The sequence below is a fragment of the Medicago sativa genome, chromosome 4, assembly GCF_051527215.1.
Source record: "Medicago sativa cultivar Bolivia chromosome 4, Bolivia_mono, whole genome shotgun sequence".
Classification (NCBI taxonomy): Eukaryota; Viridiplantae; Streptophyta; class Magnoliopsida; order Fabales; family Fabaceae; genus Medicago; species Medicago sativa.
Genome location: NC_140752.1, coordinates 70,877,045 through 70,904,169, shown reverse-complemented (window position 1 = coordinate 70,904,169; position 27,125 = coordinate 70,877,045). Strand labels below are relative to the sequence as shown.

Below are 27,125 nucleotides of genomic sequence, written 5' to 3'. Positions count from 1 at the left end.
ATTATCAACTTCAATGATGCGAGGTTGTTATTCTTTTACGTTTCAAACGATGTTAATTTTTTTTTATTTTAAAGTTTTGTATTTTATGTACTTTATCATATCGAATAAATAAATATCATTTTAAACATTGTCTGTTGAACCAAATATTAAAAACCATATTTTGTAAGTGTGCATAAAAGTGAATTATTTTGATTTTTTTTTTTTGTGGTGGACAGAGTTTGAACCCCAAATCTTGCATAATATATCCCTACCACATGAGCTAAGCTCACAAAGATAAATTATTTTGATATCTAATATAATTTGGAAAGTAGAGTATACTAATCAATTAATTTTGATATTTAATATAATTTGGAAAGTATTTATTTATTTTTGGTTACATTGGAAAGTATAGGTATACTAATAAATTGTTTTAAAAAGTAAAATTAGCAAAAAAGAATAGATATTATCTACTTACCTTAAAAAGAAAAGAATTGACATTGCCAGCTATATGGCAGTAAGTACATTCATTCCATTTTGACCGTTATTTACAAAATACAACTAAGCATGCATTGTCATGTACATGTACACTTTCTTACAAACATGCATTTTTCTTCTTTTTCAACTAATTTTCATTAATAAAATATAACACACACTTTTCATTATTAACACAGTTTTTTACTTATCAAAAGTTTCTCAATTTTTTAAAACCCATTTCCGTTATAATAGCACACACTTTTTTACTATCCATATACCCCCATTTTTGCTTCAGTCAAATAGTTTTCCACCCCCTTTCAATCGGCGGCGACATGGATACGGAAATTTGAGGGAGGGAGAAGTGTGCTCAGCCACTGCCGTTTAGGATTTCGTTTATCCTATCACCGCCGCCACTGCCACCACCGCCGTTTGCAGAGATGTCGCGTCAGTCTACTGGTTCCGCTTTCACCAAATCCAAAACTCTTGATAATAAATATGTATGTCGTTTCTTCATACATTTTTTTTTGTAATTGAAGAAAAAAAATGCTGAATTATTGCTTTGTAGATTGTTAAATTAAACACTGAAATTTGAAATTTGATTAGTGGAAGGTTTAGGTTGGTTTTTTAGTTGAAGTCAGAGAAATTTTAGTATAGTTTTTGCTTAATCAGTGTGATATGATGAATGATGAAGTTATGGATTATGAAATGATTGTAGTAATGGTGAGGTTGATAGTTTAGTAGTTGAATTGAAACCCTAGTATTTTGCGGTGGCTGTGTGAATAGTAGAAAGCAAGCTGATGGTAGTGTAGCTGGTAGCGTTGCAGCGGCATTGACTTCGCAGGTGTAATGTTGAACGGTGGTTGGTAGGCAGTACAATTGAAATAGAGATGGTGGTTGCAGTAATGAGCTAAAGAGGATTTCACGATAATATGCTGGTGTTTAAGATAGTTGTGACGTGCGCTGGAGGCAAGGGATACTCCTGCTGAATTGGATGCTGGAAGTTTATAATCTATCTATTTTTTTTTATTTTAAATGCGTAATCGAGTGTTTAGTGTTTTTTGGACGAACACATGTTAAATGTTTTTTGGACGAACGCGTGTTAAATGTCTTTTATTTTGATTATTATCATTGTTTTTTTACAAGTGATTTTTATTATTGTTGATTGATTTTTTTAATTGAACTTTTTAAGTGTTGGAGAGTGTGTAGAGGGAATGCACTTAGAAGTATTGTATTTCTAATTCACGTGTATGAGTATCATTTGCAACTTTTTTCTTTTTAAGTTGCATATGGAATTGGCTTGTTTGATGGCTTGATATTTTGATGGCTGATTGCTTTGGAGCAGATGCTGGGAGATGAGATTGGGAAAGGAGCTTATGGTCGAGTTTACAAAGGTTTGGACTTGGAGAATGGAGATTTTGTTGCAATTAAACAAGTTTCTTTGGAGAATATTGCTCAGGAGGATCTCAACATTATCATGGTATCATCCGTTTTCTTTTAAAATTTTACGGTAGCTATTAATTATAAATGATTAGGTCTTGATGGCATCCTTGGTGGAGTTAATTTTAGTCCCAATTGAAATGGGACACACCAATGATTGTGTGATTAAAGCGGGATTACTAGGAATGTGCAAATCGTATGAAATTTGAAAACCCTAAAAGTGTGTTTGGATTGAGGGTTTAGGAGGGGAAGGGAGGGGAGGGTTCAATTTTCATTTTTAAATTACGGACACTATGAAATATTTTTTAAAAAGTTGACATATTAACATGATAAACAATCATATAATACTTCAATCACAATTTATTTTAGAAAAACATGTTATATAGTCCGCAATTTAAAAAAGAAAAGTAAACCCTCCCCTCCCCTCCTAAACCCTCAATCCAAACACACCCTAAAGTTTTAGGGCCTGCAACTTCCAACTTTGGTTAGTTTTTGGAGTTATTTGCGGGAGATTGATTCCATGAAAATATCATCATTAGTGTCGTAGGTTATTCCACTTATACTGCTCTTCGTTAGTTCGTTACTTTTTATGTTGGGCTTTTTGAAGCACACTTAAATTCCCAAAATATATTTACAACAGATAAAACAACTAGCAAACTCACTAACGTTTCTTCTAGATTGTAACGCCTCTTATTGTTGCTTTTTTTTTTTTAATGCAATTTTTTAACCACTAATTCGGGTGCTGTTTACCTGTGACTATGCTGTTATTGGATGGACGACTCAATGTTTATAGCAAGAAATTGATTTGTTAAAGGTAATTCTTTTCCTCAAATGTTAGATTTGCAGTACATTATCAGTTAATTTTTCTTTTGCTTGATAGCTCTCAGGGTTTTATTTGTTCTATTCCTCCTATGTATATATTGTGGCTGAAGCTTTAGGCAATGATTTCGAATGACATGATACAGCTGTTCTTGCATTAAAAAGCACTCTTAAAACTATATTAATATTGACATGAATGATGTGTTGGATGTTATTGTAGAGACAGAGCACTATACAAAAAAAAGTCATTGCTTGAATTCTTAATGCTTGACTCTTAATCCTTATTAATACTGAAAACAATAATGAAAATAAAGAAAGATAGAACCAATTCTCAGAGATACTCTTAAGATATTTTATGATAGAATAATGACATGGCAATATATTTTTTAGATATTCTAACATATATGATTTCAATGTAAATGGTCTAAATTCACCAAAGGGCTTTATAACATTGATTGGTCCATGTAGCTAGCCATACCGTGCGGAAAGGCTTTGTTGTTGTTGTCGCCGTCTAACATACATGCTTCAAAAATCAAATTCTTATGCACTATACACAGTTCTTCAAAGATCAAATTCTTATGCACTATACACAATTCTTCAAAATTTGTGCCATGAACATGCTTGCGGAATCACAAAATTCTTCAAAAGAGGGTGGGAAACCATAGACAATAGGGGCAATCCAACCCAATCTGAAGTTTTTTTTTTAATTGTTTGGGTAGAACCTGAATCGACCCGACCAAACCCAAAGTGGTTTGGTTCGGATAATGGGGGTTATGTTTTCAATCTCGCAAACCCGACCCATTTTTAATTAATTTTTGTCAATGTAGTTTAAGACTTTTATGTGTTGATCTAGAAGTGTTTTAGTTAAGTTCAAGTGCTAAAATTTTAATTTGTGGAATTTAGTCAAGTGTTGGAATTATCATAAAATAAAATCTCATTTAATTATTTATTTTTTTGAAGTAAAAAAGTTAGGTCTTATGATCCGACCCCCTCAAGCAACCCGCTTACCACTGGATTGAGTTGGTTTTGACATAAAAGCTACATGTTTTTAACCCAATCCGATGAAATTTGATTGGGTCATGCAACAAATCCAGCTAAAACAGACCTGGTGTATACCACTAGGGGCAACATTGGGTTCTTTTGCATTTTCATATAGTGTCTTAAGACTGAAAATATGTTTATCATATCATATTATGCGGGGAGAATGTACATTTATATGGGTAGGAGTCTCCTAGTTAATCCCTAATTAATAAGGAAGATCAATACAATAAATAGTGAAGTTAAAACTAAATAGTCACTTGCTTAAAAAAAAAAAAAACTAAATAGTCACAACTTTTCAATATCTCAACAGAGTGTAATGGCCACAATGGCTGTGATTGGCCGTGACAACCACAACTGTTAAAATGTGACGTGATGTGACGGTTTCAGTGGTTAGGTGCCATGATGCTAGGGTAGGTAGTGCCCCGTGATTGACTACAACGCTACTTTTCCATGTCTGCTGATGCTGTAATAATTAATAATTTATTGTCTTAGTCTTGGATTGGTACAATTCTGAAAAGTTTGAGATTTTGAGCATTGATGGAATTGGTAAACTTATTATATGATATCGTGATTTTTTAAATGATTATTACTTTGCAGAATTTGAATCACAAAAACATTGTAAAATATCTTGGATCTTTGAAGACAAAGAGTCACCTACACATAATTCTTGAGTAAGTGAGCTCAACTCTTTCTCAATGTTGGAAGATTTAATCGTGAGGGTATTTAGAGTAGTTAATTGATTTTGCTTCACATTGTTTGCAAATTCATAGGTATGTTGAGAATGGCTCACTTGCAAATATTATCAAGCCAAATAAATTTGGACCCTTTCCAGAATCGTTGGTTGCAGTTTATATTGCCCAGGTTTGTAGGCTTAACTGTTTGTGCTAAAAGTCTTTCTAAGATTTGGCTATTTTTGAATTTCATGCTAAAAGTATTATATAACGTGAAAGGTGTTGGAAGGCTTGGTGTACCTACATGAGCAAGGTGTTATCCATCGGGATATTAAGGGTGCAAATATATTGACAACCAAAGAGGTAAATTTTTTATGGTCCTATTGCATACTTGAGCTTTGTATTTTAGAAACTTTAGTGGTTGCTTATGTGCAAATTGATTTCGTCGCTATGTTAAGGTATATCTGTTCATAGGTTAGTTTTTCATCAAACAATTCATCCTTTTATTTTTGGACTTGATTAACTGTGTTTCATCTGGATGTAATAGATGGTTGTTTTTAGTAATCTAAACTCACCGTGTAGCCATGTTGAGCTCTAGAGTGTGGATTTTCAGTGTGTAATTTTATTTTGAATCTTTCTGTGAAAAAGTACATTTTGTATAATCCTTGCCTTTATGTTTCATTATTTGCTGCATCAACTTTTGTTTTTTGTTTTAATTACTTATATGCTTCTTTACTGTATCTTGTTTGTGTCGATATTCGGTTTATCCTTTATAGCTATAAATAAACGCAGATAGAAAATAGATGACAAAAGGAAGGAGTCCATGCCTTGCGTTGTTTTGAGCATTATTATCACTCTTAAGCATTTTGCATTAAATTCAGAATGACATGTATATGTTTTAATACAAACATCAGCTAATTACTGGGAATGTGGAGCATAATGCATTCTCTATAAAGTGTAAAAAGGAAAATAAAACAGCACGAATAGAGAGTTACCATTTTTTACTTTCTTTAAGGAATGCCCTATTTTGTGTCTGTTTTGTCTCCTTTTGCTGTCTTTGCTGAGGATTTCTTATACATCAGCATTTTTAATCATCTGTGGTAAATTATTCATTAATGAACAAAAATTTTCGTCACTCTGCGTTATGTTTGCAATACAGTGTCACCACAGGTTTCCATTTACGTCACCCACAGTTCTACAATATTTTCCCATGCAGTTTTAATGAAAGCCATGGGAAAATGTTGTGGAACAAAAACTTGGGATAATACGAAATTTTTTCCTAAAAAAACAAATTAAACAGTGGAAAAATATCTACTACTTTATGTCTGCATTACAGTGTCACCACGGGTTCCCTTTTATTCAAGTCTCTTTTTAAACATAAACTGCGTTATGTTTGCATTACTGTATCTTGTTTTTGTTTTTTTTCTATGTTCTAGATTCATCTAGAAAATTTGCTTTAATTTCGTCATTTATGCTTTCAGGGTCTTGTCAAACTAGCTGATTTTGGCGTTGCAACAAAATTAACAGAAGCTGATGTTAATACTCATTCAGTTGTTGGAACACCATACTGGATGGCGCCGGAGGTATTAATATTATGATATTATTCCGCTAAATCATTTGGTTAGAGCTTGTGACCATTATCGTTTCTAAATTCTCTTCTAAGACCAGACTGGTATGCGAAGATATTAGATTACTCTGTTGCAGTTTTTAGCAACTTTACCTCACTGTTCAATTTGTGTTTTTTAGGAGAAATTTTCTTTTGATCCCAGATGTACTGTGTTCCTTATCTCATTTTGGTTTGGTTTTTCAGGTTATAGAGATGTCTGGAGTTTGTGCAGCTTCTGACATTTGGAGTGTTGGCTGTACAGTTATCGAGCTTCTTACATGTGTGCCTCCTTATTATGATTTGCAACCTATGCCGGCTCTTTTCCGTATTGTCCAGGTTTGTTTATGTGCCATCATTCATTGTTTCCTCAATCTATGAAGGTTCTTTGGACCTGGGTTTCTTTTAGAATTGTCTAGATAATGATATTTGCACTTGATTGCACAACTACCGAGTTCATAATTGGAACAATTTTTGCTAGCATGCAATCTTAATATGCTCAATTACACAATTATAATTTGATCTGTTTCTCTTGAATTTTCTCTCAGGATGACAATCCTCCAATTCCTGATAGCCTTTCGCCTGATATTACTGATTTTCTGCATCAATGCTTTAAGAAGGTAAACTGAATATCAACCGTTGATTGGAAAATGTTTCTTAATGAACATGATGTCTTTTACTTGGATGCCGTTGTGGTTGTGTATAACTTCTATTGGTGTATTCTCTCCGTCTATCTTGGACTTTGTTCCCAACCCTCATCCACGATCTGACATTGGTCGATTGTTGCTGTCAGTATAAGGATTTTTTTTTCTGCACTAGACTCTATCTCTATATATAACAAATAAAAACTTGAAAGATGTTATATTACTTATCCTTAAGAATTTTGTTTCTACCATATATGGTTAGATTATTCATTAATTGCACAATAGTTAAGAAAGAGAACTGATGTTTACAATATGGATCTTCCAAAATGGAATTAGGAATTGTTATGTGGGCATAATTCTGCACAATATTTTAGATTGGTTTTCATAGTTACATAACTTGTTCTGCTACTGGACTGTTGCCGAATTGCTTGGTCATTTGAATGATTGGAGAAAAAGAAGGGAAATGAGGATAATTTCCGAAAAATGTGGCCAACTATTACGGTAATACTATTTCCAGTAATATTAGGTTCCGACAAATGAAAACTCACTAAAATACTATTATCCTATTTTGTGTTTATGTTTGCGTACACCAACCGTTTCTTAATTACTGGCTCTGCTATGGTCACACACTTGTATGACTTTATAATTTAAATTTTTAAGGGAATTATATGAACAAAGTGATATTCTTTTTTGGTAAGAATTGAACGTAGCAGATATGCTGGAGCTTAAGTCATTAACCGATCATTTATTTTCATCCTTTCTTATTTGTTTGTAATAATATCCTATTTTGATTCTTTTTGTTGCATATGTCAGGATGCTAGACAAAGGCCTGATGCTAAAACGCTGTTGTCCCACCCTTGGATTCAAAACTGCAGACGTGCCCTGCAGTCTTCTCTTCGTCATAGTGGAACATTAAGGTAGACAGCGTGGGGATCTGTTGTCATATTATGTTATTTATAGTAGCTGAATCAAACCATATAAGTATTTAGTTTAATTTGTGATCTGAAACCTGTCAGATCACATCATTCTATTGAAATTGTACTTATAACAAGTGATGTTGCCCTCTACCTATTTTGGATGTTAAGATCTCTGCAAGGCCACCTATTTTTGTCCATGCTATATTTGTAACCGTTAGGGTGTTTGTTGAGTACCCATATTGACTAGAGGTATGGCCAAATTAGTCATTATAAGGCTTGGACAATCTTCACCTTTTGAACTAGCTTCTAGAGTCGAGTTAGATATACTCAATATTTAAGATGCTATCAGAGTCTATCATAGATTTGTTAATAGGCCACCCATATTTGTCCATATTCCTGATGTTCAATCTCAGGCATAACGAGATGTGCTAAGATCTGTATTATTGGCATTAGAGTATGTATCACTCGGCCATTTCTTACAGTAGTTTTTCTCTAATTGATTGGACAGTGCTTTACCTAATAATCACCCCTATCCAAGGGGTTAGTCTCTCACATCCATGTCTATGGGAGTACCCTGACTTTGTTTGTGTGTGTGTGTGTATCCTGCTTTTCTCATTTTCCCGATGAACCCCAAGGACTACTTTGGTTTCATTCCCCTATAGCAGATAGCTTGACATAATAGTTTTTTCATTGACATTCCCCAATGGATAGCTGCTCACTGCGAGAGAATAGAGATTACCACTTCTCGTGTACTACTTCTGGTTGTACCCTTTCTTTACACTTGTCTAGCTGTCTGATTACTGTATCTGTCTGAGTTAGTTACATAATTGTTTCAGTTAGTTAGATCTAGACTACACTATAAATAACGAATATTAACACGACAGTGGGGTCAAAATCATTTTTCATACCTGATGCATAATCAAATTGTCAGTTTCCTTGAAATCTCATACTCATAAATATCTATTTTGTCTTACAATTCTTTGAGAAGAATGGGGGAAAAGTAACGTGGATCATATTATGCATGTTTTATTAGTTTTCCGCTGTGGATTTGTAGTATATCTGCCAACTACTGGTGGTCACTTTGAAGATAAATTTTCTCTAATTCAAGAAATGGAAGATTAATTGGTTTTTGATGTTTATACTGCTGGTTTTTTTTTTAATTACTGTATGCTGCCATTTTCTTTTAGCTCTGTAATTGCTATGGTTTTTTAGTTGAATGATGCTACCTCTTGCAGAAATATAGAGGAAGGTGATTCCACAAACGGAAAAGCTTCTGATGGTGATCATAAGCATGCCGGTGAAAACTCTTCTGTGGAGAAAGAGGTCAGTGTTGATGGGGGAGCTATAAGAACTTGCTATTCTCTCTTTTCTACTGGAGCTGATAATTTTATTAATTGAAACTAACCATAGAGAATAAATCTAGATACTGGGAGTAACTGAATGTAAGTTTGGTACACTCAACTTTAATTTTTATATTGTAGGGCACTGCGGCTGCTGAAAGCAGCAGATGTCAAGATGGAAGTGCTTCAGATTCTAATTTTCCCAACGAAAGTACAGAAAAGGTTGATGATGTCCCATCGGATGAGGTTCCTACCTTAGCCATTCACGAGAAGTCCTTTCAACAAATTGGTTTTAGCAAACCCTCTTCTGATGGAGAAATGGGTAGCACTGAGCCAACTGGTAATCATGAAATTTCAAACACTAAAGACCTTCATGAAGTCGTGATGAATGGAGAAGTTGGATCACCACAGTCAAGAGGAATGACTAATAAGGTTGGAGGAAAATCATTTGCTTTTGGACCAAGAGGTCATGATAAAGGTCCCGCAAAGGTAAAGTATTTCATATTTGTTATGGCTGATTCAAAGATTTGTTGATTATTGACTTGGTTATTATTGATTATTTTGTTGTATTGTCACACACACACACACGCGCGCGCACACACACATATATAATAATATGATAAACCAAGCCTTGCCCCATTAAGTGAGATCAAATGATACACTTGTGCTCTATTGGAAACCAAATTTACAATAAATCCATTTGGAGTATGGTCCTTTTAATTGTTTCTCCCAATTTTTGAGTCCTTTTCTTCTCATTTTAAATTGGATTGTCTTCATTTTGATCCCTTTTGGGCAACTATGCCCCTCGGTACTTCTTAAATGAGATAATCACCTTGGATGAGTTTCTGGCATGCATTTTTTTAAGTTGAACTTGCTTTCCCTTTTGTAGATATTATCCACCATTTTAGAGAATCAAATTTGCACAGACATCAATTTTTATTTTGTTCACTTTGAAATTGAGTTATAAAATCATTAAGCGCTTCTGAGCAATACTTTGGGAGTTTGGGTAGTTCTTTACCAGATATACGTGACAAGTTTTTCTGCAACCCTTAGACACGAGATTGGATCGAGTCTACTGAGGTGTTGCTTAAAGCTTCACTGGTTTTAATTATTGATGCTATAACTCGTCTAGAAAACATGTTTTTCTTTTTTGAAAGATAAAATTTATAAACTGTCTGGTTGGAATCTGAAGGCAATGAAGATGCTGCACCCTGCGGAAGGAAATGAGCTGAGTAAATTTAGTGACCCTCCAGGAGATGCGTACTTGGATGATTTATTTCCGTCAGACAAACAACATGGGGAGGTTGCAGGTGAGGCATCCACATCTACATCCACTTCACATATGGCAAAAGGCAATGCATCTATGATTGATGGAGGAGAAAAGGACCTGGCAAAAGAGTTGAGGGCTACAATTGCACGAAAGCAATGGGAGAAAGAGAGTGAAATTGGACAGGCAAATAATGGCGGGAACCTTTTACACCGAGTGATGATAGGTGTTCTAAAAGACGATGTAATTGATATAGATGGTTTGGTATGTTCATCAGTTTTAACAATTAATCTCTTTTTTCTCTGTTTAAAATCTCATGTCTGTATCCTTTTAACTTTTTGTGGCCTCATTTTTCTATCAGGTATTTGATGAAAAACTTCCTGGAGAGAACCTTTTTCCTCTGCAGGTACCAAGGCCTTTTCCTCTGTCCTCAGCATAACATACACCTATCTCATGTAGTCTGCTCTAATAATTTGTTGGCATCTTAAATATTCTTTCTCTTAGTTTGTATTTTTTGTTATGGATGTGGGTGTATCTTCATTGAATGTAAGGTAGAATACACTTGTTCTTAAAAAATGGCTATGTTTCTATACCCTGTTTATTAGAACCTATGTTTGGAAGATTTTTTTTTTTTTGTTCTTTGTTTAACCCTCTGTTTCCGTGCTACACACCATGGGTATGGTTTAGTACATGGTCGTCTTGTGAGGCATACATCACATCTTTGGTGTACAATAATCTGACAAATGGAAGAGAGTGGTAGAGGGCAAGAGGCAGGGAGGGAAGAGAAAAAAGCACTGCACTCCATATATTGTCCCCAATTCGTGTGAGATCTAATGTATTGATGTGTTTGGTGTCCTTTATTTCAATTGTTTTCAGAGTTAAATGTTTTTGGCCCCTATAAAACCAGCAACATGTTGATTTTAGTTCCTCTAAAGTATTTTTTAGTCCCAAATATTGTGTGCTTTTAGTTCCTGACAAGAGAGTATTGGGGGACAAAAAATATACTACTATTATTTTTGTTAGATACAAAATGTATGAACTTTTTATGAGGACAAAATGTAACGTATTTCCAATTCTATTTGGACTAAAAAATATATTTAACCCTTTATTAAAATGACTGCTAGTTTTTTTTTTTCCCTTGAGGGGTCTAACAATTCTGTCTGAGTTGTGTGTTTTTTGTCTAGGTCTACTTTCGTTGTTTTCTAACTGAAAATGTAACTCAAGTTGCTTTTCCTGTCACCTAAAAAATTGAATTTTGGCATCTTCTATTCACTTCCAACACTTGAACTCAATAGTGTATGTTTCCTTGATGCTTTCAGATTTTTTTTTTAAAAGAACAAGTTCTAGACTCTGTTGATTTAAAAAAATTTCAAGTTCCAATTTTTCAGGCATAACTTTTCTCTGCTATGTTACTTCTTTTCAATTTTATAGTGACATTTTATTTGCTGCCCCTCACTTTAGCCTCAGATGTTTAACAACCATCTTCTGTATGTGAAACATGCTTCCATGCAGAGAATTTTTTTAAAATTGGCCTATCAATGTTATTGTATGTGAGGCATGCATTTGTGATGTATTTACCATTACATTGTAGGCCGTTGAGTTCAGCAAATTAGTTGGTTCATTAAAACCGGAGGAATCAGAAGACGTGATTGTCTCTGCTTGTCAGAAACTCATTGGTATTTTTCAGCAGCGTTCAGAGCAGAAGATTGTTTTTGTTACCCAGCATGGTTTACTTCCTCTAACTGACTTGCTAGAAGTTCCTAAAACACGTGTATGCTGTCCATCTTGATACTTTATTTGACTTTTAATTATTGAATGACACAGCTGACAAATAAGTAATTCGGATGGAAACATCTTAAATTCAATGGATGTTTCAGGTCATATGTTCTGTGCTTCAGCTTATAAATCAAATAATTAGAGACAACACTGATTTTCAAGAAAATGCTTGTCTTGTTGGATTGGTAAGTCCTATGTATGTTTTATGCTCCTTTCCCTATATCTCTATTTGATTATATGTTGGATTAAATTCTACATTAAAATTTGTCTGAATAATGTTAGGGAGGCTCATTGGTCTAATTGTTGGTTACACTTAGTAATCTTCATTATTATTATTTGGACATGACAGTGCTGTAATCTTGAGGAAGAATTTTACAAACCTTCTATGAAATAAATCAATAATGCATAGCAATTTCATTGTCACACTGTTGAATTAAGGTTTATTTAATTTGTAAATTATCAAATTTGTATATCATTGGCATGCTGCTTTTATTGTTTTATGTGTGTGCTGGTGTTATTTAGCAATCTTCTGCATGATCAAGGTTCTGGGTTTGGGAATTAAGGTTTATTTAATTTGTAAATTATCTATTTTTTATATCATTGACATGCTGCTTTTGTTGTTTTTATGTGTGCTAGTGTTATTTAGCAATCTTCTTGCATGATCAAGGTTCTGGGTTTGATTTGGTGGGTCAAATTGTACCTTTGGTTTGATTGCATAACCGACCAAGTAGAACGCTATTTTGGAATATTTCATAGAAATGATCATTTCCTTTAAAGGAAGCATATAATCTGTTTGAGAAATGATATTTGTACAACCATTTTTGCGACAATCTTTTGTTCCCTCTTCTTTTAGGTTTACAGTCTAAGCAAACCTACTTTAGAGCATGTTGTCTCACTTCTGTACGTGATAAAATAATCATCTCCTTTCCTAAAACATGTATTGGCTATAGTAAGATCAAAGCAGATGAAAAATCTTGGATAGATTTACCCTTAAAATTTACCTGCTTTAGGCCATATACCTGATGTAAAGCCTCATAAGTCGTGACGTAACCTTTAGAGGCCTCATTGAAAAATCCTTGCTCCTAGTGGTATTTCCTAAATTGAGCCTTCTTAATCCTCCCAAAAGGTGTGTAAGCACCGATCACATTAAAGGTGTCTTGTTCCACAATCCTAGCATTAACATTATGCGTCTTTGATCCATTTCATTTTTATATAACTAAGTTTTGCATTGGCTGTCAAATTACACAACCCTCTCCTTTTATCCAGGATTGAGACCGAGGATAAAAAATTGAAACGAGACTGCCTTAATTATAGATTTTCTATATGCTTGATTTTATCCTAAAGTGTCCTCAAATATTTTGGTTCAGCTATATTTAATGCAAAATTTCTTGGTAGATTCCTGCAGTCATGAGCTTTGCTGTACCCGATCGTCCCCGGGAGATTCGTATGGAAGCAGCTTATTTTTTACAGCAGCTTTGTCAGTCAAGGTTTCAAGTTATTTTATTTGTTACCATTATGTGAATTTTATGCTTCAAAAATAAGGCATTGAATAGATTGTTAACACTTGATGCAGTTCTTTGACGTTACAAATGTTTATAGCTTGCCGTGGAATACCTGTTTTGGTGGGATTTCTTGAAACTGATTATGCCAAGTACAGGTCAGTTATTTTTATAAATTTTGCTTAGGTAGGATTACATTTTACAATTATGGTTTGCAGTGCTATGGTTATGCCTAGATGTGGCGTTGCAACAGAAATGGCATATGGATTTATCTGAGGCTATTTTTGGGAAACAAATTATCTGATTTGGGGTCATCTTAAAACCACATAAGGCTCTTTTTTCATCTGTATTATTATGATGCTTTCTTCAGAACAAAACAGACTTTCCTGTTTTTTCTATTTGCTACTTCTAGTTTGCATGAGTTTAAGCTTGTAATTTGCAGTAAATTCTCATATTTTGTACAATGAAAACTGTCTGACTCAACTTCTGTCTCAGGGAAATGGTTCATCTCGCTATTGATGGCATGTGGCAGGTATTTAAGCTTCAGCAATCAACACCTAGAAATGATTTTTGTCGCATAGCCGCAAAAAATGGAATACTCCTTAGGCTTATAAATACACTTCATAGCTTAAATGAGTCAACACGATTAGCATCTATGTCTGTTGGGGGTGGATTTTTAGTTGATGGTTCGACTCAACGGCCACGTTCTGGTATCTTGGATCCTACACATCCTTTTTTCGGTCAGAATGAGGCATTGCTCTCTTCAGCAGATCAGCATGATCTCACTAAACTGAGGCATGGAGTACTTGATCATCACTTAGAGCCTTCCCATTCTTCGTCCTCCATTCCTCGAAGGTCAGATTCTAACTACCAAATGGATGTTGATAGACCTCAATCAAGCAATGCGGCAGCTGCAGCTGAAGCTGTGCCACCAGAGAAGAGTTTGAATCTTGCATCCAGGGAATCTTCAGCGGGTACATTGAAAGAGAGAGAAAACGTGGATCGTTGGAATAGTGATCCTTCTCGAGCTGATGTTGAACTCAGACAACAACGTCTTGGTATTTCCGCCAACAGGACATCAACAGATAGGTCTTCAAAATTGACAGAAACTTCCTCGAACGGGTTATCAGCAACAGGAGCTACTCAGCAAGAGCAAGTTAGGCCTCTTCTTAGCTTGTTGGAGAAAGAGCCCCGATCTGGACGTTTCTCTGGACAGCTTGAATATGTACGTCAGTTTTCAGCGTTAGAAAGACATGAAAGTGTACTCCCTTTGCTGCATGCCTCTGAGAATAAAACAAATGGTGAACTGGACTTTTTGATGGCAGAATTCGCAGGTAATAAAGATCTGTCTGCTTCTTTGATGAAGATATTTCAAATGTATAAATAGCAGAAATCTACCTGTTACAATTCTGATGACAGTGAGAGTAAACTTAATTTTATCGAATGACTGAATTACTAACTAACTAATTACAATAGTAAATACCTGACTGGAGGTAGTTTAGTTAGTTACTGAGGGTGAATAATCTAGATTACAACAAAACACATACATGGAAGAGAGTATAGAATAATTAGCCAACAAAGAAACACTGTTTTATTTTTTTAGATTCATTTCTATGCTTTCTTTGTGGGATTGTTGTCTTTATTTGTTTTGCTGTGGACGTTTTTATGGTTGTGCAGATGTTTCTCAACGTGGAAGGGAAAACGGAAATCTTGACTCCAGTGCTAGAGTGTCTCAAAGAGTCGCTCCCAAGAAATTAGGGACTTTTGGTTCTAGTGAAGGTGCTGCTTCCACATCTGGGATCGTATCTCAGACAGCATCAGGTGTATTGTCTGGTTCAGGTGTTCTAAATGCTAGACCAGGTAGTGCTACTTCATCTGGACTACTTTCCCACATGGTTTCATCATTGAATGCAGAAGTTGCAAAAGAGTACCTTGAAAAAGTGGCAGATCTTCTGCTTGAGTTTGCACAAGCAGACACAACAGTGAAGTCTTACATGTGTAGCCAAAGCTTGCTCAGTAGACTTTTCCAGATGTTTAATAGGGTAGAACCACCTATTTTGTTGAAGGTACTACACAACATATCCTTTAGGAATTTAGCATATATTCCACTGCATAGTTTCTAACCATTTTGGCATTGGCATATTTTTAGATACTGAGGTGTATTAATCACCTGTCAACTGATCCAAATTGCTTAGAAAATCTTCAGCGTGCTGAGGCAATAAAATACTTGATACCAAATCTTGAACTCAAAGAAGGGTCTCTTGTATCAGAGATACATCACGAGGTGAGTCATACTTACCTTCCTGATATTGTTAAAATTTAGTTGTGGCTCATAAATGCTATTTATTTTTTATTAAATATTTTAAAAACTTATTTCTACACGTGATTGATTGGTAGTGGACTAGTGGTACTGGTAGGTAACAAACGTATAGAACATGCATGTATTTCTCGTTAACTTTCTGTTAGTGAAGTTGAAATTAAAGATCGAATGAATCATAAGAATAGAATTGTATTATTCAAAACTGAACAGAAAATGGAGCATAATATTCTTCCTTAGGGTATCCTCTTCACGGAGGATATCTCCTTTCACACACATGCCATCAAATATACAGAACGATGTCTTCCATCTTTCCATCCCCTATCTATTTAACTAATATCATCTTGCTAACTAACTATCCTAATTGTTGCCAGCTAATTTTCCCTTCTCCCCTATCTTGACACTTTATGTACCATGTTTACTCACTAGTACTACTTGCGTTTGTACCAAGTCAAAAAAAAAAAAAAAAAAGCAGTTGTCTTGTAGTAACTACAGGGTTCTTTTGCTATGCTAAAAATAAATAAAATATTAGCATGTTCCCAACAGTATTATAAGTCTAGCATGTTCTAGCATTGCGGCTTGAATCACATCTTTCATTTCTCTTTCGTAGGTCCTGAACGCATTGTTCAACTTATGCAAGATAAATAAGCGGAGACAGGAACAGGCAGCCGAAAATGGAATCATTCCCCACCTGATGCAGTTCATCACATCAAACTCTCCTCTGAAGCAATATGCATTGCCTCTGTTGTGCGACATGGCTCATGCATCTCGTAACTCAAGGGAGCAGTTAAGGGCTCATGGTGGTTTGGATGTCTATTTGAACCTTCTTGAGGATGAGTTTTGGTCTGTGACAGCACTAGATTCAATTGCTGTTTGCTTAGCCCATGACAATGATAATAGGAAGGTTGAACAAGCACTGCTGAGGAAGGATGCAGTTCAGAAGCTTGTGATGTTCTTCCAGAGCTGTCCAGAGCCGCATTTTGTACACATATTGGAGCCATTCTTGAAAATCATCACGTATAAATTCTAAATCCTTTCTCTTCATTTGTCCAATTAAGTATTTAGTTGTTTGTCCTATAGTGCTTTTAGTCCTTTAGTTGTTTTGCACTGATGGGTTACAGACAAAGGTTTGCATCAAAATCCCTTTTCTTATTATGAGGTTAATGAATATAGGATAGACAAGTATTTCACATTTTTTAAGGAAAGGAAAGGAAATGGATTACAAGTGAGAAGGATAGATAGATATTTTCCTGGGGGGGGAAGTCAGAAATTCAGATATGTTAGCTCACAGAACTACCTAGAGATCTTTGTTATGTGATATTTTACGTAGCCAAATATAATTTTCTATGTTATTCTCCTAATGTTTTTATTTTTACTTTCATTCTACTGGGTTTTTATTTAATGTCATATAATAACCATATTTCAGAAAATCTGCCCGGATCAATACCACTTTGGCTGTTAATGGATTAACTCCATTACTCGTTGCAAGGCTTGATCATCAAGATGCTATAGCTCGGCTTAATTTACTCAGGCTTATAAAGGTATGCATATATTATACTTGTTATAAAATATCTGGTTGGTACTAAAGTTTATCAGGCTAAATAGACACACAACATTTTATCCCAAATCCTGTATGAATGGAACATGCAAGTTTGTGTTTGAACGGATTTTTTGCTCCAAAAGCAACTATACTTACATTATCTCAAAATGTTCTGGCAGGCTGTTTATGAGCATCACCCTCAGCCCAAGAAACTGATTGTGGAGAACGATCTACCCGAGAAACTTCAAAACTTGATAGGGGAACGCAGAGATGGTCAAGTGTTGGTCAAACAGATGGCAACTTCATTACTTAAAGCACTACACATAAACACCGTTTTGTAAATTAGTTTGTAATGGCCATTTTCCTGTATGTATATTATTTCGTTGGGGAAAAGGTTTTCAATTGTTGTATAGAAGTTTCCCCTTTATTTGGTTTGCTTATTTTACTGCGTTTGGTTGAGTGAAAAAAAATGTAGCATAGGGCTAAAAGTTTTTCTTTACTCTTTGGTGGTTATTTAAGTGGGTGGCTGATTTCTTATGCTCAATGGCCTTTATTTTTGGCCAGGTATGTATATTTAATGTATGGATACAGGGTTGAAAAATATAAAGGTACTGCTTTAGAGAACTGTTTATTTTACTCGGTTGATTTTTTTGTTTTACAAAATATCCACTTGAGTTATTGATGAACTACTGAGTAAATGCATATTAATTGTAATGTCGTGTAAGCACAACTGAGTCGGTAGCTGCAAGGACAATATTATGCAAGGTCCGAAGTTCAAATTCCAGATTTCCCACCCACTTCTTCACATTTAAAATGTACGAGCCTTAGCGACTTGGTTATTTTACAAAAAAAAATGCATATTATAATATCTGAAGATTTATTTTAGACAAAATATATGGAGATTATACAACATTACTTGTTTCTTCAATATTATTGATAACAATGTGATAGGAACTAGTACCGGAATTGGAATTAAATAGTTAGAATGGACTTTTATTGATGATGGAATAACATAAAGATTACACCAAAAATAGTATAAGAAACTAACCAGGGAATGAGAAAAATGAAAATGGATTTTAATTTCAATTTGTTCCTGAGAAATTTGAAAGTTTTGGGTCTCATTCATCTAAGAACTTAAAGAGTGTGGTCTCGCAATCGGTATCTAGTCCCAAAATGTCTTTTCAGTTTTCCCCCAATGTTAAATAAATAGGGGATACAGACATTTAACTTTGGTTAAAAGTTGTCACAATTCTTAACAAGGAAGGTGATACAAACATTTTTCACAAGAATTGTCTCCACTTGTTCTTTTTCAAAGATTAATTAAAGATAGCACTTTCATGTTCTATGTTTCTCTTTGTTTTTCATGTGAATCATCGTCTACAATCCAAAATTTCAAAAATTGTGATTCAGTTGGATCTTGTAAACATTGATTACAAATTTCCTCAACTTGAATTTGAAAATTTTCCTTCACAAATTTGGATACAAGTATAATTGGATGTGAATGTGATTCTATCCTTAGAGTTAGAAAGATCTTGTGAGCAAATTTCAAGAGCTTTTTTCATTGGTTTTGATTCTTCTACGATAACTGATATGCAAGGTGGTGGTGAAGTTGAACAAAATGGTTAATAATGTTTGGATGAATGGTTTTCTATAAGTATAAATGTTTAAGTGCCTTAGAGTATAAATGTTTAAGTGCCTTAGGATCGTGGTTTCATCGCAAAGGTAGAAACTACAACCTCAATTCTTCTTGCAAGTTATGAGGATTAACTTTTAAATATGATACAAACTAATTTAAAAAAAGTCTCCTTTCAAAGATACAAAACTGTACGTTGAACCAACAAAACAACTCATATTGTGTTTGTTATATGATATATTTTGTGTGGTAACAAAAAAATAAATAGTTTTTACAAAAAAATAAATAAATATTGTGTTTGATACAAATTTTTTAATATTTGAATTCACTCTCATTCATTATCTTTTTTAAATGATAAGGAAAAAATCAGACATATAAAGTTTGTTACATTTGTTTTAATATTTGAATTTATTCATATCTATTTGTTACATATGTTATTTGTATTGAAAGTTAAGAGTAATTTTGGAAGAAAGAAAGACGGTCCAAAAAAACCGTAAATAGACTATTTTCTTTATATATAATATAAATACTAGCGAAAAACGGATATGTTGTGACCTTAACATATAACAAATTCAACAAACCATATTTTTTTTTCTATGACAACAATAATATAACAAATTGAATTTATTTTATCTTTTTTAATAGGAAAATGTTAACCGGTGCCCCCGGGGCACTGGTTAAGGAAGCAAATGTAGAAGCTTTTGCATTGAAAATTGTGTAATCAAGGCTTCAAAAGTCAAAAAAATATCTTTTTTTTATTTAATACTCCCTCCGTTTCAAAATGAGTATCGCTTTAGCCAAAAAAAATTGTTTCAAAATGAATGTCACTTTCAGTTTCCAATGCAATAATAACTTTTTCTTTTCAATTGTACCCTCCAATTAATACTCTGCACACTACTTCCAAAGTATTACTTTTAAAACTAACCAATAGTTAATAAGGATAATTTGGTAAAATAACTATTCTCTTTCTTTTAATCATTGCATTTCTTAATATGTGTGTAAACACCTAAAACGACACTGAGTATTTCCTTTTTTAGATACCTTAACCGGTGCCCCCGGGGCACCGGTTAACACAACCCTTTTTAATAACATCAATAATATAACAATAGAGTTAATAGTGTTTTTCACCCCTGTAATATATGTCATTTCCTGTTTTCGCCCCTGTAAAATTTTCAGTTTGATTTGCATCCTTGTAAAACTTTTTTTTCTAGAAAACACCCCTCCCCCGTCCAACTCAGCAAATTCGCTTACGTGGCGCTGATTTGACATTTTTTTTCATTTTTTATTTTTTTTAAATTGCCAAGTGTAAAAAATAAAATTCCACATCAGATTTTATTTTAAAAATATTTGAAAATCAATTTTAAATAATAAAAAAAATCATAAAAATATTCTGTTTTTTTCCAAAAATTTAAAAAATCGAATTTTATTTTAAAAATTCAGAAAAAATATTAAGATTTTTTCTGAAATATAAAAAAAAATAGAATTTAAAAATCGAAAAAAAATAATTTTAAAAATCAGAAAATATAATCAGATTTTTTTAAAATTTAAAAAGATTTTAAAAAATTATGGAATTTAATTTTCAAAATTACAAAAGAGGTCTGATTTTTTGAAAAAAAAATCTGTATACAAATATAGAAAAAATTCAGATTTTTTATTCAAAAATTTTATACCACAATTTTAATAAAATATTGGGAAAAAAATCATTTCATTCCACAAATTTTTTTTTGCCTAATGATTCTAACAAAAATCCATTTTGGGGCTATAATAAGATTTTTTCTTCTCAAATAATATCATAGGGTTTTGCCATCGTCATGGAAAGATTTTATAAGATTTATGATTTCCACCTCCTCTAAGGAAGAGCTTAATTCTAGGAAAAATGGAATTTCCACGACTTTTATAAAACCCTTTAAATTTGTATCCAGATTTTTAAAAATTAATTTTTTTTCAGAATTTTTTAATTTTTTTCCAGAATTTATGACCTTTTTTTTAATTTTGAAAATTAAATTCCAGAATTTTTTAAAATCATTTTAATTTAAAAAAAATCTGATTATATTTTCTGATTTTTTTTATAATTTTTTAAATTTCGAAAATATATGTTAATAATTTCTTTTAAATTTTTGAAGATTTTTTTTTGTTTTTTAAATTTTTTGGAAAAAAAATATGACTATTTTTCTGTTTTTTAATTTTTGGAAAAAATCTTAATATTTTTTCTGAATTTTTTAAAAATTATTTTTCGATTTTTTAAATTTTTGGAAAAAAACTGAATATTTTTAAGATTTTTTTTATTTTTTAAAATTTATTTTCAAATATTTTAAAATTAAAATCTAATGTGGAAATAATAAAAAAATAAAAAATGAAAAAAATGCCAAATCAGCGCCACGTAAGCAAATTTGCTGAGTTGGACTGGGGAGAAGTGTTTTCTGAAAAAAAAAAGTTTTACAAGGATGCAAATGAAATCGAAAATTTTACAGGGGCGAAAATCGGAAATGATTTATATTACAGTGTGAAAAACACTATTAACTCTATAACAATATTATAAAAAATTTTGTTTAAAGATACAATTGAAATAACAAATAAATCAGGCGAAAATGTTGTTTGTTTTCTTTATATATTGATTTTTTTTTTTTTGGTTACTTTCTTTATATATTGCAGCAAAAGCAAATGTGACGAGGCACCACGTAAAAACGTCCAATGAAAATTTGACAAACAATATTTCTTTTTTTTTCCAACATTAAAACGACATCGTTTGCGACACGAACAATAACCTTATTTACAAATCTCTGTTTTTATTTCATCGTTGAAAATTCATTCGGAAAATAACACACCAACCATAACCATGGCTTCCTTCAACTCCTTCTGGATTTTCTCTCTCGCTCTTCTCCTCATCGCTTCACCGTTCATTCAAGGTTTGCTTCTCTACATTATAGATCTAGATCCGTTTTATCTATGATCCATTTGCTTCGTTTTCTGCATGTTACGATCACTTTTGTGCCGACCCAATTGCTTCTTTTTTATTTTTTGCATGCATTGTGATCTTTGGTCTGATTTATAATTTATAATTTGTATTAAAAATTGGTTTTTTATTTTGGGGTATTTTGATCTTTGTTGGGAATATATGTGTTTTGTTATGATTTTATGATTTCATTGCCTGCACCTACATTACTAGTTTGAAGTTATATAGAGTGAAACGATCACATTTTTAATATTGGGTATTGTTTATTTTATTTTTTGATCAAAGGGCATTGTTTAATCTTGTGCATGGCACTTTAAGTTTTTTTTTTTTTTTTTTGAGGTTGTATTTTGATCTATTTTTGAAAGGATTCTTTGTATTTAAGTAGATTCAATGATGAACTTTTAATATAGATTTCAAATGGAATTCCTAATTTAAGTGGTTGCAAATACTGAGGTAGAGTTATTTGAAGGAACGACGACAACATGGTGCAATTGAATGAATTCTGTATTAGTCTAGTTCTGTTAATTTAATTTAATCTAAATTTCACTGTTCAGTAATCTAAATCTGTATCTTTTTAGATGGAAGCTTGATTCAGCATTTGGTTTATGTGTTATTTTACTTGCCCTGTCGGATTTTGCAAATTACTTGATAAGAATGTTTTTATGCTATGTGCATGATGGTTTTTGATTGTGGTTTTTTCCATTTGCTAGTTGCTAGGTGCCAGTCAGATGAAGGTGTGGATACTACTACTGAAGAAGGAAGTGATATTGGCGTTGTTGGTGAGGATGCCCAAGACTTTGATAGCATTGGGGACTTTTCTCCTGCTCCAGGAATTGATACAATAAGTGTATTTCCAAAAAATTTTGCAAAATGTAAGGATCGTTCTGTCTGGTACAAATAATTTAGCTTTAGTTTTGTTTTCTGTATTTGATAATGTGTTGATTTTGTCTGTTTGTATGAATACAATGCAGTGGTTACGGCTGGAGAAGACACAGAGCTGCTTGTGGGTGTAAAAAATAACGGTAATTCAATCATATTGGATACTTGGTGTATCCAGCACTGTGATTTCAAGCTTCTTAAATGTTTTGTTCTCGTTGTTTAGTATTTATATTTTATGCCTTTTCTTTTTTTACATTCTTTTTGGCGAAGCCAAGAGTCAAATCAGGGTCCCTTTTATTTGTAGTCTATCTGACTTCGTTTATTTCTTGTGCTAATAACAGGAGACTCCAGCTTGAATGTTGTTGCAATCAAGGCTAGTGTTCACCTTCCTGTTGATCATCGTCTGCTTGTTCAAAATCTTACTGCTCAGGTAGTAATTGGTTAATGAACATCTAAATTAAACTTGGCTATTTATTTGTCAAAAATTGTACTGCTCATGTTAGTTTAAATGATTATTATTTATGCTATCTTCCTTGTAGTCAATCTTAATCTTCTAATGCTCAAATTGATGAAAGCCATTTATACGAAACGGGAATTTCAAATCCTCCTGGAAAGAGGTTGGATAGTAATTAGTAAAGTATATTGTGTTCCCTTGAAAGGTACCTTGGAGTAATTTCAAATCCTCCTGTTGATCTACACGTGACAAAGATTGGTCTACTTGCCATCTGTAGGAGATGGCTTTTAATCGTGTATGAATGTCATAGTGCTGACCCAGTTACTGCCCTGTGCCAAAAATGAGCATTAGATTGCACTTGTGATATTTTTGATACATGCAAGTAGCCAAAGATTTTGCTAGGATATATGATGTCGGCCATCTGAAGGAGTTCTATATGTTTGTACATGATTTTGCATTTCTTGTGAAGGAAATACGGTTCTGCAATGTTGTGTCAGTATCACCTGTTCTGATCCAGTAAATGACAGTACACAATAAATATAAAGCAAACTTTTTTTCTTTCTGATTGCAGGTTTTCAACAATGGTTCTGTACCAGCCTCAGCGCAAGCTACTTTCCCATACATATTTGCAGTCAGTAAATTCTTGCAGGTATTGCCATTACCTTGAAGGCAACTGCTTTTAGTTTCTGAACAAGGGCAAGATAGACAGCACTTCCATACATATACTCATTGATCTCATAACAACTTAATGATTTTTCCGTGTGCAGCCTGGGAGTTTTGATCTTGTCGGCACTATTATTTATGAGATAGACGAGCAACCATACCAAAGCACCTTCTTTAACGGCACTGTTGAAGTTGTTGAAGCTGGTGGTATTCTTAGCATCGAATCTGTCTTTCTTGTTACTCTTGGAGTTGCCCTCCTTGTCCTCCTGGGGCTATGGATTCATGGTCAAATACAAAACCTATCTAAGGTAGTAATATCTATATTTTTTTTTTCCAGATAATTTGCTATTATTTGACTGCCTTCACATTTTGAATTTGCTAATTTTTCTCATAATGGTTTGTTTGGTTTATGAAGAGGTTTTTGTTTTCATTTCTTGTATTCAATTTACAAAATTAAGGCCCTGTTTACCTTGTGAAATATTTTCTATTTTCATTTTCTAAAATATGTGTTAATTTTACTTGCTAGCAAAAACATAATATTGATAGACTCTTGAAGTGAACAAATATGTGCATTTTTTGGAAACAACGAAATGCATCATCCCTAGCTAGCATTTCATCTTCTCTCGATCACAATGGTTCACTCTAAGAGTCTCACATATTCTTATTAGCAAGTTAAATGAGCACATATTTTAGAAAATTAAATTTTTTTTTTTTCACAGTAAACAGGGCTTAAACTGCACACTGTACAGCAGTTGTGTTCAATGCTTTCAGTACAAACATTTGAAAACAAAAAATAGAGTGAAAAATAAAATGAAAATAACAAACGTTTTCCAATACCAAAAGGCCCTAAACTTCTGACGTTTGATTTGGTCCTGGTTATTGCTCCAGCTTGTGCTTTTAAAGAAAATCTTCAAAGAAAACCTCCGTCTTTGATATTTCCTTCATCCCTCTGATATTCTCGTGTTTGCTTATATGAATATTTTATCAGAAAACAAAGAGGGCTCCTAAAGTTGAAGTTGGAACTAGATCTACAGATGCTTCAACAGACGAATGGCTACAGGTATGGTCTTATGTTGCTGTATATTATCTCTATACTTATTGGATGCCATGTTGTTCAGTTTTTCATATTTAAACCTATAGCATAAACCAGACATCTGAAACGAAATATCTTTTTTTGCCTTGTATTGTCATCCAGGGAACTGCATATACTCAGTCTCTGTCGAGCAAATCGAAGAAGAAGAAGTAGATAAAAGATTATTCTCAAGTTCTCAGCCACACATGACTAGAGATGTAACACACCATGTTAATTAGTTTGAGAGAGCACAAGGAATTGTGGCTGAATGATTTACCTGCCTTTTGTGTTGTAGTTTAAAGTTTTTTCTCTTTCCCTTCCAATGAGGCTGAGCTTTTTCTAAGAAAAAACTAACAGGGATCTGAGTTAGGAAGGATAGAACTTTTGAAAAGTGGCACAATTTTTGTTAGATAATGTTCATTTTACTATCTATATTGTGTTTTTTTTTTTTTTTTTTGTTTATCTTGTGCGGATTCCCAATATAGGTTTCTAGTCTGTGTTTTATCATTCTCTGGTTTTATTTATATTTATGGGAAGATATTAGGGTGCCATTTAACATGCACAAATGATAAATTTGTGCACCTTTGAAAAGTATGTTTTTGTACCATTTTCAGCCATTGATATAATATTAATTGAATGGCTTAGATCTATTGATGGCACCATATTTGCAACTTTTTGGCAATAAAGCAACTACAAAAAATTAGACCCCACAAATAATTATTTAAACATTATAATTGATGACGGGCTTTTATGTTTGAGTTTGGACATTCAATTTTTTTTATTGTGAAATAATAGACCACGAAACTATAAAATAATCAAATATAGTTGCCCAAATAAATCAATATTACATATTTTTAATAAAATAGGATTAAATGTGCTTTTCAACCCTTTTAATATATCTACTTTTATTTTTAGTCTTTCCAAAAATTTCCTGTTAACTCATTAAACCTATCCTAGATAAGACACCCTATAAATTGACTTAAAGTAAGGAAGCCAAACTTGTCATATCTTTGGATGTAAATCTTTTGTCTTAAACAATGGTATGGATAAGCTTGGTAAATTTGATGCTAAAGCGGATGAGGGCATCTTCTTGGGATACTCACCTACTAGCAAGACATATAGAGTTTATAACGAGAGGGCCCTCATTGTTGAGGAATCCATTCATGTTGCTTTTGATGAGACACCTCCCCAAGTGGTTGGGAAAGGTACTTCTTCTGATGTTGCAGGAATTGATACAAAGGATATTGTCGAGGATGGTGACCAACAAGAAGCTCCTCCGAAAGACGAGGACAACAAGGATTAGGAATTTGAGGAAGACGTTCCCGAGGATGAAAAATAAGGAACCTCACCATTGTCTTCTCATGATTGGATCGCCACAAGAGACCACCCTTTGAAAAACTACATTATAGGCGACATAAAAAAAAGGAGTAAGTACTCGGTCTCAGGTAAGTAAGTTATGCGGTGAGCCTAAGACCATAAAAGAAGCAATGATTGACGAAAATTGGATTCTTGCTATGCGAGATGAGTTAAATCAATTTAGTTCCTTGTCCTAAAGGAAAGTCAATCATTGAAACCAAATGGGTCTTCAGGAATAAATTGGACGAAAATGGCATAATCATAAGAAACAAGGCAAGGCTTGTGGCAAAAGGGTACAACCAAGAGGAGGGGATTGAGTACGAGGAGACTTACGCTCCCGTAGCCCGCCTTGAGGCCATACGTCTTCTTTTGGCATTTGCTTGTTGTCTTGACTTTAAACTTTATCAAATGGATGTTTAATCTGCTCTTCTAAATGGTTTACTAAATGAAGAAGTATTTGTGTCACAACCACCAGATTTTGAAGATCTTGAGTTTCCGGATCATGTTTTCAAGTTAAAAAGAGCTCTTTATGGTCTCAAACAAGCTCCTAGAGCTTGGTATGAGAGATTGAACAAGTGTTTATTAGAAAAGGGATTTTCATGGGGAAGTGTAGACACTACTTTGTTTAGTAAACGTAAAGAAAAATATATTTTACTTATTCAGGTCTATGTTAATGATATCATCTTTGGGTCTACTGATAAAAGATTGCGTAGTGAATTTTCTAAGCAAATGCAGGGTGAGTTCGAAATGTCTTATGGGGGAGCTCACCTTCTTCCTTGGTCTCCAAATAA

At 33.5% G+C, this 27,125-nt stretch overlaps 2 protein-coding genes across 2 annotated transcripts; both read left to right on the top strand.

Annotated features, from left to right (window-relative positions):
• Positions 1 to 643: 643 nt before the first annotated feature.
• Positions 644 to 17,948, top strand: LOC146931429 (MAP3K epsilon protein kinase 1-like). The gene is made up of 24 exons (XM_085702919.1): positions 644 to 950; positions 1,796 to 1,930; positions 2,684 to 2,704; positions 4,348 to 4,421; positions 4,521 to 4,611; positions 4,701 to 4,784; positions 5,903 to 6,004; positions 6,232 to 6,363; positions 6,573 to 6,644; positions 7,482 to 7,585; positions 8,821 to 8,908; positions 9,067 to 9,414; positions 10,118 to 10,456; positions 10,554 to 10,598; positions 11,784 to 11,963; positions 12,070 to 12,153; positions 13,364 to 13,455; positions 13,542 to 13,625; positions 13,963 to 14,801; positions 15,145 to 15,533; positions 15,617 to 15,751; positions 16,395 to 16,801; positions 17,211 to 17,325; positions 17,504 to 17,948. The coding sequence occupies exons 1-24, from the start codon at positions 891 to 893 to the stop codon at positions 17,663 to 17,665; spliced, it is 4,182 nt and encodes a 1,393-aa protein (XP_085559045.1). The 5' UTR covers positions 644 to 890; the 3' UTR covers positions 17,666 to 17,948.
• A 3,805-nt stretch (positions 17,949 to 21,753) lies between these two features.
• On the top strand, positions 21,754 to 25,410 carry LOC146931428 (translocon-associated protein subunit alpha-like). The gene is made up of 8 exons (XM_085702918.1): positions 21,754 to 21,863; positions 22,621 to 22,782; positions 22,882 to 22,932; positions 23,131 to 23,219; positions 23,815 to 23,892; positions 24,011 to 24,214; positions 24,895 to 24,966; positions 25,102 to 25,410. Exons 1-8 carry the CDS (start codon positions 21,794 to 21,796, stop codon positions 25,150 to 25,152), a joined length of 777 nt encoding a protein of 258 aa, XP_085559044.1. The 5' UTR covers positions 21,754 to 21,793; the 3' UTR covers positions 25,153 to 25,410.
• Positions 25,411 to 27,125: the final 1,715 nt, after the last annotated feature.

What these genes read in the sequence shown, in the direction of transcription:
- LOC146931429 (XM_085702919.1), top strand. Translation starts at nt 891, where the DNA reads ATGTCGCGTCAGTCTACTGGTTCCGCTTTCACCAAATCCAAAACTCTT. An exon ending in TGCATCAATGCTTTAAGAAG is followed by an intron (nt 6,645 to 7,481) that starts GTAAACTGAATA and finishes TGCATATGTCAG; the next exon opens with GATGCTAGACAAAGGCCTGA. An exon ending in ATGATAAAGGTCCCGCAAAG is followed by an intron (nt 9,415 to 10,117) that starts GTAAAGTATTTC and finishes TGGAATCTGAAG; the next exon opens with GCAATGAAGATGCTGCACCC.
- LOC146931428 (XM_085702918.1), top strand. Translation starts at nt 21,794, where the DNA reads ATGGCTTCCTTCAACTCCTTCTGGATTTTCTCTCTCGCTCTTCTCCTC. An exon ending in TTCAAAATCTTACTGCTCAG is followed by an intron (nt 23,220 to 23,814) that starts GTAGTAATTGGT and finishes TTCTGATTGCAG; the next exon opens with GTTTTCAACAATGGTTCTGT. An exon ending in CAACAGACGAATGGCTACAG is followed by an intron (nt 24,967 to 25,101) that starts GTATGGTCTTAT and finishes ATTGTCATCCAG; the next exon opens with GGAACTGCATATACTCAGTC.